This window comes from Micropterus dolomieu, linkage group LG07, assembly GCF_021292245.1.
Source record: "Micropterus dolomieu isolate WLL.071019.BEF.003 ecotype Adirondacks linkage group LG07, ASM2129224v1, whole genome shotgun sequence".
Lineage (NCBI taxonomy): Eukaryota > Metazoa > Chordata > Actinopteri > Centrarchiformes > Centrarchidae > Micropterus > Micropterus dolomieu.
In genome coordinates this window covers 7105778-7118774 of record NC_060156.1, presented here as the reverse complement: position 1 = coordinate 7118774, position 12997 = coordinate 7105778, and the positions used below count along the sequence as shown (strand labels likewise).

The 12997-nt window shown below is 38.0% G+C and overlaps 3 protein-coding genes across 3 annotated transcripts in view; 2 read left to right on the top strand and 1 right to left on the bottom strand.

The window, feature by feature from the left end:
* The window catches only part of LOC123973422 (UDP-glucuronosyltransferase-like), a 7008-nt gene extending 3564 nt beyond the window's left edge, over window positions 1-3444 (top strand). Inside the window, exons 2-5 of the mRNA XM_046053424.1 lie at window positions 1304-1435; window positions 1730-1817; window positions 1936-2155; window positions 2939-3444. Of these exons, the coding sequence (XP_045909380.1) occupies window positions 1304-1435; window positions 1730-1817; window positions 1936-2155; window positions 2939-3221 (723 nt within the window). The 3' untranslated portion in view covers window positions 3222-3444. The remainder of the gene's footprint in view (window positions 1-1303; window positions 1436-1729; window positions 1818-1935; window positions 2156-2938) is intronic.
* Window positions 3445-5760: 2316 nt separating this feature from the next.
* On the top strand, window positions 5761-7865 carry LOC123973425 (granzyme B-like). Its single transcript, XM_046053428.1, has 5 exons — window positions 5761-5828; window positions 6072-6219; window positions 6568-6706; window positions 7006-7266; window positions 7410-7865. Exons 1-5 carry the CDS (start codon window positions 5777-5779, stop codon window positions 7587-7589), a joined length of 780 nt encoding a protein of 259 aa, XP_045909384.1. The 5' UTR covers window positions 5761-5776; the 3' UTR covers window positions 7590-7865.
* On the bottom strand, window positions 7330-12928 carry rabl3 (RAB, member of RAS oncogene family-like 3). The gene is made up of 8 exons (XM_046053427.1): window positions 12829-12928; window positions 12159-12250; window positions 11831-11960; window positions 11625-11739; window positions 11375-11525; window positions 10138-10209; window positions 8200-8238; window positions 7330-8012 (listed from the first exon to the last, which is right to left on the bottom strand). The coding sequence occupies exons 1-8, from the start codon at window positions 12872-12874 to the stop codon at window positions 7956-7958; spliced, it is 702 nt and encodes a 233-aa protein (XP_045909383.1). The 5' UTR covers window positions 12875-12928; the 3' UTR covers window positions 7330-7955.
* Between the last annotated feature and the right edge of the window lie 69 nt (window positions 12929-12997).

The following is a 12997-nucleotide window of genomic DNA, read 5'->3' as shown; positions in this document are numbered from 1 at the left end:
ACATAAAAAAGCAAGACTACAGTTTGCCAAAATGTACTTGAGTAAGCCAAAATCCTTCTGGGAAAACGTCTTGTGGACAGATGAGACCAAGATAGAGCTTTTTGGTAAAGCACATCATTCTACTGTTTACCAAAAACGGAATGAGGCCTACAAAGAAAAGAACACAGTACCTACAGTCAAATATGGTGGAGGTTCAAAGATGTTTTGGGGTTGTTTTGCTGCCTCTGGCACTTGGAAGGCATCATGAAATCTGAGAATTACCATAGGATTTTGGGTCGCAATGTAGGGCCCAGTGTCAAAAAGCTGGGTTTGCGTCCGAGATCGTGGGTCTTCCAGCAGGACAATGACCCCAAACATACTTCAAAAAGCACACAGAAATGGATGGCAACAAAGCGCTGGAGAGTGCTGAAGTGGCTAGCAATGAGTCCAGATCTAAATCCCATTGAACACCTGTGGAGAGATCTTAAAATTGCTGTTGGGAAAAGGCGCCCTTCCAATATGAGAGACCTGGAGCAGTTTGCAAAGGAAGAGTGGTCCAAAATTCCGGGTGAGAGGTGTAAGAAGCTTATTGATGCTTATAGGAAGCGATTGATTTCAGTTATTTTTTCCAAAGGGTGTACAACCAAATATGAAGTTAAGGGTAACAATAATTTTGTCCAGCACATTTTTGGAGTTTTATGTGCAATTATGTCCAATGTGCTTTTTTGCCTTCTTTTTTTTGTTTGGTTCCAATACACACAAGGGGAATAAACAAGTGTATAGCAAAACATGTGTTAATGCAATACTTTTCTGTGAAAAATATAAATTTCAGGGGTGCCAACACTTTTGGCCATGACTGTATGTGGGCTATGTCACACCAACACCAAAGAAAATAAGAAACAATTTATTCTGTTGAATCTGTAGAATCTATTCTGTTATATTTCACTGTATACCTTATAGCCTACTGCTTGCTACAGACCTTTGTGAGTAAAAAGTCAGTGGTGTGAGGCACCGCAGCAAAGGGGAAGATGCACATTTGAGTGTATATATGCCACCTGATCTCCACAATAATAGGCAGGTTGTGGTGAGCTAGGCGTCCACTGTTAAATGATAACACTGGATGCATTTTTACCATGTAACTGACAAAATCCAGCTCGTAGCTTGGCGGGCCACTCCAATCACGGGCCCCAGTGCAGCTACACTGTCTGCACTGTCTATACGCCCCTGCCTTGGTCACTGCCCACTAAATGTGACCCTTTATTATGACCATACGCTATACAAACTGAGATTTTTAATACACACTTTTTTTTTCAACATCCTGCAGGACTTGCAGGAGTTTGTGGATGGCTCAGGAGACGACGGCTTTATTGTCTTTACCCTGGGCTCACTGGTGTCCAGCATGCCTGAGGAGATCGCTAAACGGTTCTTTGATGCCTTTCGGCAAATTCCTCAAAGGGTAACAATAACCTCAGCAGATGAAATCACTTTATATAATACAATCAGTCTATGCAAACAACTCCACTGATGACATTTGTTAGACATCTATTCATTATCTTTAAATAAATCACAGAAGTTTCTAACTACTCTAGCACAGAAAACATTTAATGATTAGCCAGAGATTTTGCACTCAGCATATATGCTAAAGCCCTAATCAGTTTGAACCATAGGACTTTGTCCCCAGCCTTAGTAAAACATGCTAAGCTTTCTATTCATTACATACGTTCAAAAAGAAGATTCATTCATGTTTCAGGTTGTGTGGAGATACACTGGAGTCCTACCAGAAGATGTACCCAAGAACGTCAGAATCATGAAATGGTTACCTCAGAATGATCTCCTAGGTATTTTTAGTTTTATTCAGAATGTATGAGACTCTATCATGTCATAAATGATGTTATAAATCATACCATTCAGACTAATCAAATGTATAGTAACTGTGGCTGTTCCTGTGCTCTTCAGCCCATCCCAAAGCAAAAGTCTTCATCACACACGGAGGCACCCACGGTATCTACGAGGGTATTTGTAACGCTGTACCCATGTTGATGTTTCCACTGTTTGGGGACCAGGGGGACAACGTGCATCGCATGGTGACCCGCGGTGTTGCAGAGAAACTCGCCATTTATGAGGTGACAACTGAAAAACTATTGGCCGCGCTAAATAAAATCATCCATGACAAAAGGTAAGCCAACTGGATGTTAATTAAAGAGAATATTCACTCGGTTATGTGGGGAAATCATAAAATTCACTAAAAAAGAAAAAGATGCAAATTATAGGTGCCCTGTGGCGTTTTCATGTAAACCAACAACATTTATGTTTACATTCAGGGTTACTCAACAAAATAATAATTATGTGCATCCATAAGCTCTAAGAAATGTAAAGCATTTCCTGTTTTTTAAACATGTGGCATCCATGTTTACTAGCTTCCCGTCTTCTTCTTCAGTCTTTGCGGGCACACTGCTTAATTTCTTGGCACTTTACCATCACTTACAGATCTGTGGAATAGTGTGAAACACATAAACCAAACTAGGAATTAACTCAAAACTGTCAAAAACTCCACAGGGAACCGACAATAATGTAAGAAAAGACTACACAAAAAAGTCTGCAGACATTAAATCCAAGGAAAAGAATTTCTTCCTTTTTACGAGTTTATACTGAAACACATTTCATAGTGCAAGCAGCTAAACAAACTCTTTTCTAAAATAATTAATGGCAAAAATGTTTTTTAATTGTAGCCTAGTTTGTAAAGATTGTCAGGGTGCATTTAATAACCTTTAATCTAAATAGTTACCGATGTGGTATTGCTTCATCTTATTTTACACATTTATATTGTAAACATATTTTACTTTATATTGTTAACATATTTTAATGTTACGGTCTGTGAGAATATAGCCTACTGTAGGTCTTGTGGTGGTTAAGACTGGATATCACACTATTAACTTTTCTAAAAATGATTTCTCCCCAGTTACAAAGAGAAGATAGTCACGCTGTCTCAAATACACCTGGACCGTCCGGTTGAGCCTTTGGAACTGGCTGTTTTCTGGACTGAGTTCGTCATGAGACACAAAGGAACCCCACACCTACGGGTAGCTGCACATGACTTGAACTTGATTCAGTACCATAGCTTGGATGTCATAAGCTTTTTGGTCATCATTTTCTTTACTGTTCTGTGGGTAACACTCAAATGCTGCTTGTTTTGCACCCGCAAGTGTTGCAGAAAGGAGACTACAAAGAGAAAGCAATCGTAGTGTTTGTAATGCAACATTCAATAGGTTTTAGGAGGTTGAAACACTGCAATGACATTTAAACTTATGTACTGTGTGTGTGTGTGTGTGTGTGTGTGTGTGTACAGTACTAAGTGTAAAATCTCAGATATAGTGTCATTAATGCAATATGTCTTTAACATATGTATATCTGGCAATGACTGAATGAAATTATCCCCTGGAAACAAATAAAATTATTTTAACTTTGTCATGGATTTATTTGAATACCCTTTAGATTACCAGATAACTGATTACTAGATACCATTTCTCACTTTGAAGTTTTTACACCAAGTGAACTCCTTCGATGTCCAGCCCTCTGTGTGAGATAGTTTTACTGGCTGCAGGAGTCCATTTTGGTTACTTTGTTTATTTTAGTTTCTTTCCCTATTGTTTATGTACAATGTCCTACAAATTGTACAGCCTTTTACAAGCTTTGCTTGTAATTAAGCTCTTTAGGCAATATAATCCCCTTCATCAGCCATATTGGAGGTCCACAGCTCTTGGCGAGATTACAAATAACAGCTGATTACATTTCTGAATTTAAGCCACAAAAGTTGATGTCTCAACAGTAACTATGAGACAATATTTCTGTTCAGCTTGTAACCAGTCAGTGAGCAAAAGTGAAATTATGTTTCATCTTGGATTCTACCTGGGTTGAGTTGAGTTCTATTAAATAGGCCTGCACTCTGTTGGAGTAAGTTGTGTTTGTTGAGGTAAACTAGGAGAATACATCAGATGAGATTGCATGCAGAGACATGAAAACATGTTTCTCCAGTTTGTCATTATACATCAGAAAACAAAACTGGTGAATGGTTGAAAAATAAAGCCAATTTGGGTTTTCATGAAACTATAGGAGCAAAATTTGACAAATATTAAAGGAGGGCGGAGGCAGAATACAGGGCAAAGTTGTATCATTTTTGGTGAATCTCTTTTGCTGGAAAGACTGAATAATTATACGATGTCATTTCTTATCTTCACCTAATCTTACTGGCTGTACTGTGTGGTCTTATTTTGTCCCTCACCTGCAGACAAATATACAGACAGCTATCTAGTCTCAAAATTAAATTGTTTTCTTTTTTTTCGTTTGAGCTCACTGTCATTACACCTTGTTTTTATTCTTTAATATGAAAACTGCAAATTGTACTTTAGACCATTTCTTTTGTCACTGAGACTCTGTCAGCAGGGTACTAACTAAACAGTACCCGACTTTAAAACACGGGCCGCAGTTGTATCTAGGGGGCCATCCTAATTCTTGCACAGATTAGAAATAGACGAAATGAGGACTGACTGTCAAAGATCCCTGCCTTCCCCTCATCAATGGTTCAATTGCAAATCCACCAGAGACATTTGTGTTTCTGGGAAATGTTGAGACCAACAACCTTAAATTACACGAGGGTAGTTTTCTAAGGAGCTCTGCCTCATCAAGATGGCCCCACAAAAGTGTCACCCCCATCTGTAAAGTAATGTGTACGGTGGACTTAAATTACAAGTGTGAAAGGCTTCATCCAACTCTCAATAACCTAGAACCCGACCTAAACATTTAAAATATAGTTTTTAAATGTGAGTTGATATATTTTTAATTTACAGGATCGCAATCCCTGGAAACATTAACATGTTACAGTACTAGAAGTAAGGTAAGTATGCAAAATGAGGGGCTAATGTGTATGTTAGGAACACAAAAAGCCTTTAGCTCCATCTACTGTTCAGTAGACACAATTGCATGTGCTTTATGAGGTTCACAGCTCCCTTGTAAAGTCATTGCTGTTTTGTTTTTTTCCCCTCCATCTATCCATTATCTATACCTGCTTATCAATACAGGGAACCTTGGTGACAGTGCTAACCACTGTTTTTTTGTTTCGTGTGTTTAAGAATACTCAAGCCTTGATAGTTAGCCTAAAACCACTTGAGCTCTTTTAAAAAAAATTGAATTAGACGATGAGGGTAAAGGCCAGTATAATGAGGGGTGTGTGTGTGTGTGTGTGTGCATAGGTCAGCGTGTGAGGTGTGACTTTGTTCGCAATGTGGTAAATGTGGCCTCGATACACAGTTTTCCACTCTACCTTTTTTAGGCAATAGGAAATAGATGCTACAAATAGACGGGACCTAAACAACCGCTAATGGCACAACCGAATTAAAACTTTCCAAAGATGCCTTTTCAGAATTCATTATCATCAAATCATTATTTTTGTTTTGCTGTAGCACACAAGCATAATCCCACATGTAGAAGCACAAGGAGATATACAGTGTATAATACAGTGAAGTGCTTCACATTTAGACTGTTGATGATTTGACCACGTCATTTAACAATTTATTTAAACAAAAATGACAACTTGACAGTTTTATCTGGTTTTATTAAAGGGTCTCACTTATGCTCCAGTAAAGAAGGGGAAAAAAGTTGTGATGGCGTCTCTTCTGTGCTAGAATGATTTTGACACCCTGCCCACAAAGTTTCCGTTGTAGCAGTTGGAAGCTTGACTACAAAAGGTGGTACAGGGGAGCGCTGTCAGCCACTGTTCAGCTTTTACTTCCATACAGCAACCATGATTCATACATACTTCACTATATTTTTCTTTCAGCTGCTCTCCCTCACTGGTAAGATGAAGTAAAATTCCTTTCAGAAGTATTGCTAGAGGAGTGACTATAAATAAACGTTATAATAATAGCAGTTTTTAAAGGATCACAGCTGATTTTTAAAGAAGTCTCTTAAATTGCAACAGATTGAGTTGGAATTAATAATATCTCCTTTTTCTTTTTTCATTCTGGAACAACACCAATGATTTTGCTGTTGAGGAATTTGTAGTCTGTGTATTATTTAACCATCTCTCTTCGTGTAAGGGGCTTCTGAGAGCGGCATAGTGGGTGGTAAGGTTGCAAAGCCTCATTCCAGACCCTACATGGCTTCACTCCAGTTTCGTGGACACCATTCATGTGGTGGGATACTTATTCGGGAGGACTTTGTTCTAACTGCAGCACACTGCAAAGGGTGAGTTTATTATGCATCAATGCAGAATCACAGAGCGTCAAGGTTACCTTTTTGGATGTCACAATGAATTAACAAGATAATGGGGACTAATTCTGTGGACTTTAATAATTGTTTTATTCCCATAACTGATTTATTGTTAATAACTTTTAATAGCTTTCACTTTTAAAAATGTAATGTTGTTTCAATGATATATCATAGTACAAACTTTGTCATGGCCTGGGGTTCGAGAAAAAGATTAAAAACTTAAATATGGTTGTAGTAGACTTTCTAATCAATGTTTGTGCTAAATATAATAAAAAGTATAAAATAAAAGTATACTTTTACATTATGTGTTCCCTTGTTTGTCAGAAATGAGCCCATGACGGTGGTACTTGGAGCACATGACATTAGCAAGAAGGAGAAAAGCCAGCAATCTATCAAAGTGGCTGCGTACCATCAGCATCCGGAATACACAGGAAATTTCAATTATGACATTATGTTACTTAAGGTAAAAAAAAAAAAATCTACTTCTCTATAAAAGGGTTTTGTACAATGTAGTCATCTCAGTTAATTTTTTTCTTTTTTGTCCTCCGTAGTGTTTAAATTGCACAACGTGATTCACACATTTCGCACTGATGCTGTGGGGGTGAACTGCTTTACCAAAAAAATCATTGTTGCTTTAAGAGAACATAAGCACACATTGAAATGTCTAACAGATGGGTCAGCTGTTTCATGAAATACACTGCAAAATAACAAAGCAAATTATAACAGCTGTGATTTACAGTTCTACCCTCTTCTCTTTTACAGCTAAAAACCAAAGCCAAACTGAATAAGTACGTGAAAGCCATTGGACTACCTAAGAAAGATGGGAAAATCCCAGCCAACATTAACTGTGCCGTTGCGGGCTGGGGCAGAACCGGACACAATAAGCCTCCCTCAAATGTACTGAAGGAGACCACAGAGAAGATGCAATTCAGCTTTGAGTGCAAAAATATATGGCAAAAGTACTTTGATACTGATAACATGATATGCACCAAATTTAACAAAAAGAGGGGAGGGCTTTGCCAGGTAATCAACAAATAAGTAACCAAACATTACATACAACAAAGTACATCAATAATGCTGCAAACATGGAAAAAAACGGTTTCCTTTATTCATGAAAAATCAAGTACAAACTAATCAATCAAGCCTTTTTGTTGCCTTTTTCCTAGGGTGATTCCGGTGGACCACTTATCTGCAACACGAAGCCTCAGGGTATAACAGCTTTCACCCTTAAATCTGATTGTGATAATCCCAAGTATCCCCATGTCTTCACTAAAGTTCATTTCTTTCTCCCCTGGATTAAGACAGTGATGCAGAAAGTGGGGAATGTTACATCAGCTACCATTTAGAGGCCAAAAATACTGCCCTTTCTGCACTTGCTTACTGAATAACATGGCATAGAAAATCAAACAACACTTAGAACTCTTATGGTCTTAGTTAAAAAAAAAAAAGATTAATGAAGCTGGTATATATGATTGTATTACATGTGAGGGGAAAAAACACAACTGATTGTATTTTTTTTATAATTAAAAACTGTGAAATTGGGTATTTTATCACCAAATCTCATTAAACATAAATATAGCATGTGTCTATGTCCTTTTGTATCATCTTGCTAAAGCATGTCTCTATGCAATATAGAAAGTATGTCAGTGAGTGTGATGGTTTACTTGTGGTGTAAAAGCCAGCAGGCATTACCATACCACAGACCACTGCTGTCAGTCATAGTGCAAACTTTTGAAGTTGAACCGTTTTCTGTCTGTAAACCCCGTCATCTGCAGAGAAAGTGAAAGAAATGTACTATTTTAAAAGGAGCAGTTCACCTTGAAATGAAATTTTAATCCTCGTAACCCACAACTGAATTCTGATTTTCAGGTGAAACTTTCCTCTAACCAAAATAAACATGACATTGTGATTTCTAATTCTTATAAGATAAATGAAGAATGAAAATGCAAAACTGACCTGACTTGGATCTCTGGTGAAATATCTCTTCTCTATTACCTGTTGAGAGACAGAGAGGTTAAAGTCTTTTTTTAAAAACACAAAACTCACATGCCCATGTACATTGAAAGAGGGAACTTGACTGTCATACTAAATACATACAATTCAAATCCGTTATGACACAATTATACAGGAAATCCATGATAGTCTTATTTCTGTTGAACAAGTGTCCTTACCGACAGTATGTCATGAAAGCTATCATGTCACTTTCTTAAACTTACAGACAAAACTTTACGTTTAACATTTTAAAATAAAATAAAAAGTAACTGGGCCTACGTGACAAAGTCAAAGTTGTCATTTTGGAATGTTACATAATGTTCCCATTGAAATTAAATTAAAACAGACTGTGATTTGAGCACTGCCATACCAAAATATTGTTAATTAATTAATAAATTAATGTAAAAATAAGCAGCTATTAAATACATTTACTCATTTGGCAGACGCTTTTATCCAAAGTGACTTACAGTTGAGGAAAAACATACAAGCATCAACAGAGCATCAAATACAGATCTACAACTGACAAAACATACTAGTAAGAGTAATAGCCTACACAATATACACACACAGAGGTACAGACAGTAAAGGTGATGTTGCTATAGACTAAATGAAAAATGGTACAGATATATACAGTAATGTTTATGATAATAATCCTAATGTTAATGATTATAATAACAATACTTTAAGAGTTAACAAAAAAGTGCAATCAATACAAAATAATTGTAAGGGGATAGAAGAACACGAGCACAGGAAGTGCATGTTAGAGGTTAAGAGTTAGAGGTGTTATAAGAGGAAGTGTTCTCGGAAGAGATGAGTTTTCAAGAGCTTCTTGAAGTTAAGAGAGGGACGCCCCTGCTCTGATGGCGTGTGGTAGCTCGTTCCACCATCGTGGTGTCACAGATGAGAGCAGCCGGGACTGGGATTGCTTTGTGTGAAGGGATGGCAGAGGAGCGTAGCGGCCGAGAAGGAACATAAGTTTGTATTATGGAGTTTAGGTAGATGAGTGCAGACCCAGTGGTCACTCTGTATGCAAGCATTAGTGACTTGAATTTTATTCGGGAGGCCACAGGGAGCCAGTGTAGGTCACTCAGTAATGGAGTGACATGAGTCCTTTTGGGCTGATCAAAAATCAGACGCACTGCTGCGTTCTGAACCATTTGTAGGGGTTTCACCGCACAAGCTGGAAGACCTGCTAGGAGGGCATTGAGTCGAGGCGAGAGGTAACCATGGCCTGTACCAGAAGCTGGGTGACATCCTGAGTGAGGTAGGGCCTGATTTTCCTTATGTTGTATAGAGAAAAGTTTTGTTATGGTGGATAGATTGCTTAGCTGGAATGACTAAGAGTTCAGTCTTAGAAATGTTTAGTGGGCAGTGGGAGGAGGATAATTGTCCTTGCCACAAAACATTTTAGGAACTCCCCAAGAGGTAGGATTCAAACCACAGGAGTGCTTTACTCGAGATGCCCATTGCTGAGAGAGCGGATAGCAGGATCCTGTGGTTGACTGTGTCAAAGGCAGCTGATAGGTCAAGAACCGAGGATTGAGCTGCAGCTTTATCTGACCTTAGGGCTTCTGTTATAGACAAGAGAGCAGTTTCAGTAGAGTGGGCACTCCAGACTGGTATGGATCTAGGAGGTCATTCCATGAGAGGAATTCTGAGACCTGTTTGAATACTGCCCGTTCAATAGTTTTGGATAAAAATGGTAGAAGAAACAATGGCCAATAGTTCTCAACTTAAGTTGGGTCAAGTAAGGGCTTTTTGAGCAAGGGTGTGACCACGCTGAAGAAATGTAAATGTTTACGTATAAATAACCTCCTCTGCTTACTGCATCAATTGTCAAGTCAGTCTCTGCTCAAACAGAAAATAACTGCACATCGCATTACAGAACTCTCGGTTTCTCACCTTGTCAAAGAACCTGCTAAGCTTCACTGCATTTGATGTGCCTGCAGCAAGGTATCTTGGGTTGGTGCAGTCCTGGGAAAATAGAACAGCACTTCAGCTACAAACCTCAACGAAAGCGAGTCTTTTCTTTCTCAACTGAAATTTTAAAACTGTATGTGCAGAATGTGATTTAAGCTTCTTTTAAATTGTTCTGATGGCATGTGTTTTTGTTTGTACAAACAACCCCTGTGAAGATTTTCCATGTATTGTTGTGATGCCATGGTGGCTTCTTTAATACTACCACTCGGTGTCATCAATGTTAGGGATTTTTCAAATCATAAAACAGGGCCTAGGTATGTTACTATAGATGTCTTTCATTTTCTTTTTTTGTGAAAGATTACAACACAGAGATTTTACTTTGCTGCTGGGTGATCAACCCATAAAGAAACTTGCAGAGATTAGCTGCTACATCACAAGTATGTCACAAGCAAGTTTATATTAGTAAAATAACCACCATTCAACAAAAAAAGTGATTTGTGTCTCATATCCTTGAAGCTTGTATGAATAGGATAATTAAAAAAATTTGAGCATATAAGGCTCTCTAGCTCCGCCCATTCTATTTATAAAGCTACAAGATATACTTTTTGTAATAGAACACTTCAATTAAAACATTACAGATTTGCAGGTGAAATCATTCAAACATTAAATTGACTTCACAGAAACTGATCTAAATGTTTTCTACACAAAATGAGAGTGGGTTTAGGGGTAATATTAGTTAGTTCCACTGCTTTTACAAAAACAATCTGCTTATCATAATCACAACTACAACATTAGCCAATTCCTTACAAACAAATGTAATAATTACATTTACTTTCCATTTCTCTAAGCCACAATGGTCCTGTTGCTGTTCAACTAAATCTTTGAGAGGTGTATGTTACCCTGTCTCTGTTTCGGCATTACACATATCAGCTTCATGTCTGAATAATCCCCTGAAGAACTTTCTGTAAAAAATAAAACTAGCAATCAGACAAGATAACACCACTGAGAGCTTTGCGCTCTCTTTCCACTCAGCTTCAGCTTTTTTTGTAATGCTCGTACAATGTCTTTGTGGGACATTTCTGTAACAGAGACCTATGTTTGAATGTCAAAAACAAATTTGTGGTTATTTTACCACATAAATTAAGTCAGCAGTGTTACAGTTTCTACTTCTGAAAGGGGTTTAAGGTCAGAGCTTGCAGGAATGAAAAAGGTGACATACGAGGTTGATCTCCTCTGCATTGAAGTCTTCAGACAGGAAGGCCGTCCGAGTGAGAACTTCATTGCGTTTGTTTTCTGGGATCTGGTCAAACTTTGTGCCAATCAGCAGCAAAGGCACTGGGTTCTCAGCAAACTGCTCTCTATCATAGTCACTGCAGGGAGAAAAAGAATAAGACATTAACTTCCCAGTATCCAGCATTTTCAGTCACAATTTAACTTTAACTGTGTCAGTGTGTATCCGTCCATTTTACCCGTTTGAGACGATAACTCCTGTTGGAGAAGAATCCTTGTTTAAAGCTTCTAGTGACCAGCGGTAGACATTCTGAGAGGATTTCTTATTTGTTAAATCGTGTACCAACATAATTCCTGGGGAAAAAAAGAGAGAAAGAAAATAACTAAATTATAGCAACCCTAATGTTTTCAGAGTTTTTAAACAGTCATATAAAATCATCATTACCATTAACTGAATTGTAGAAGACAGCCCTGGTGCTTTTGATACTGCTGGCACTGCCAACTGATCCTCCAACATCCCAGAGTTCAATGTAGTAGGTTTTTTCCTCTGGGGTTCCCTCCTTATAGTCTTGGACCTGTAGTTGATTGTTTTATTTTGACCATTCAATTATTTAAATCCTCTTAAGCATCTTTAACATGTGATTGTTTAAACATTTCAGCTTTTACAAATGTTATTTTAAAGTTTTTTGTATGAAGTATATATTCTCTAAGGCTAATTTAAAAAAGGTGCCATCATTTCAGATCTTGATGATTTGCAATTCAGGAGGTCTTACCCGTACATCCACGGAGCAACCGACAGTCCATGATGGATTTCCTAACACCTGGTTCTGACATAGCAGATGGACCAAGGAAGACTTGCCCACCCCTGCAAAAGACAAGAAATGTGGGTGGATGGGATCAATGTCTGGTAGATCATCTATGTCTTGATGTTAATGCTGACTGCAAGACAATAAAGACGTGGTTTACTTAAATATGATAACAAGCCTCAAATGAAAAACTGTCAGAGTAACGTATCCATCGTTTTCTGTAAACAAGTAAGAGTTTTTATGTTCGATATTTGGGTGTCTCTTTAAATAGGGAAAATAAAATGCATACTTTTGTGTTGATTCCTCTTAAACTAAGCAGTCTTATTACACTTGGGTCAGAAGTGACCATTGTGATAGTATTATATGTGCAATTACTGTTTATAAATTGAGCATCACGTGCCGATGCAGCGTTACTTTAACCCCGAAATCTCCTGTCGACACAACGTTTAGCTTAATGTTGCTGTATGTCGCAGCAGGTAAACAGGTTTACAGCGCCACTAAAACACTTTCGACAAGAGTCCCTTAAAGATTAAAAGTGTTGCAAAGCGGTGATATTAAACCAGAATGAACAAATGTCTTTCTACATGAGCAGACACGTTCATATGAGTCTAAATTATAGAAATGGTACTAAACTTACCGGAATCTCCTAAGACTAAGACTTTCACCCTGTCAAGAGATGCCATTTTTTGGTGACAGCAGCGTCCCGGAAGAAAACAGTGGAACTCCCGCCCGCAAAGATTGTTTGTCTAATCTGATTGGTTAAAAAAAAAAGTATTCATCAGACGGGAAGGAGAGCCATTCGTCGA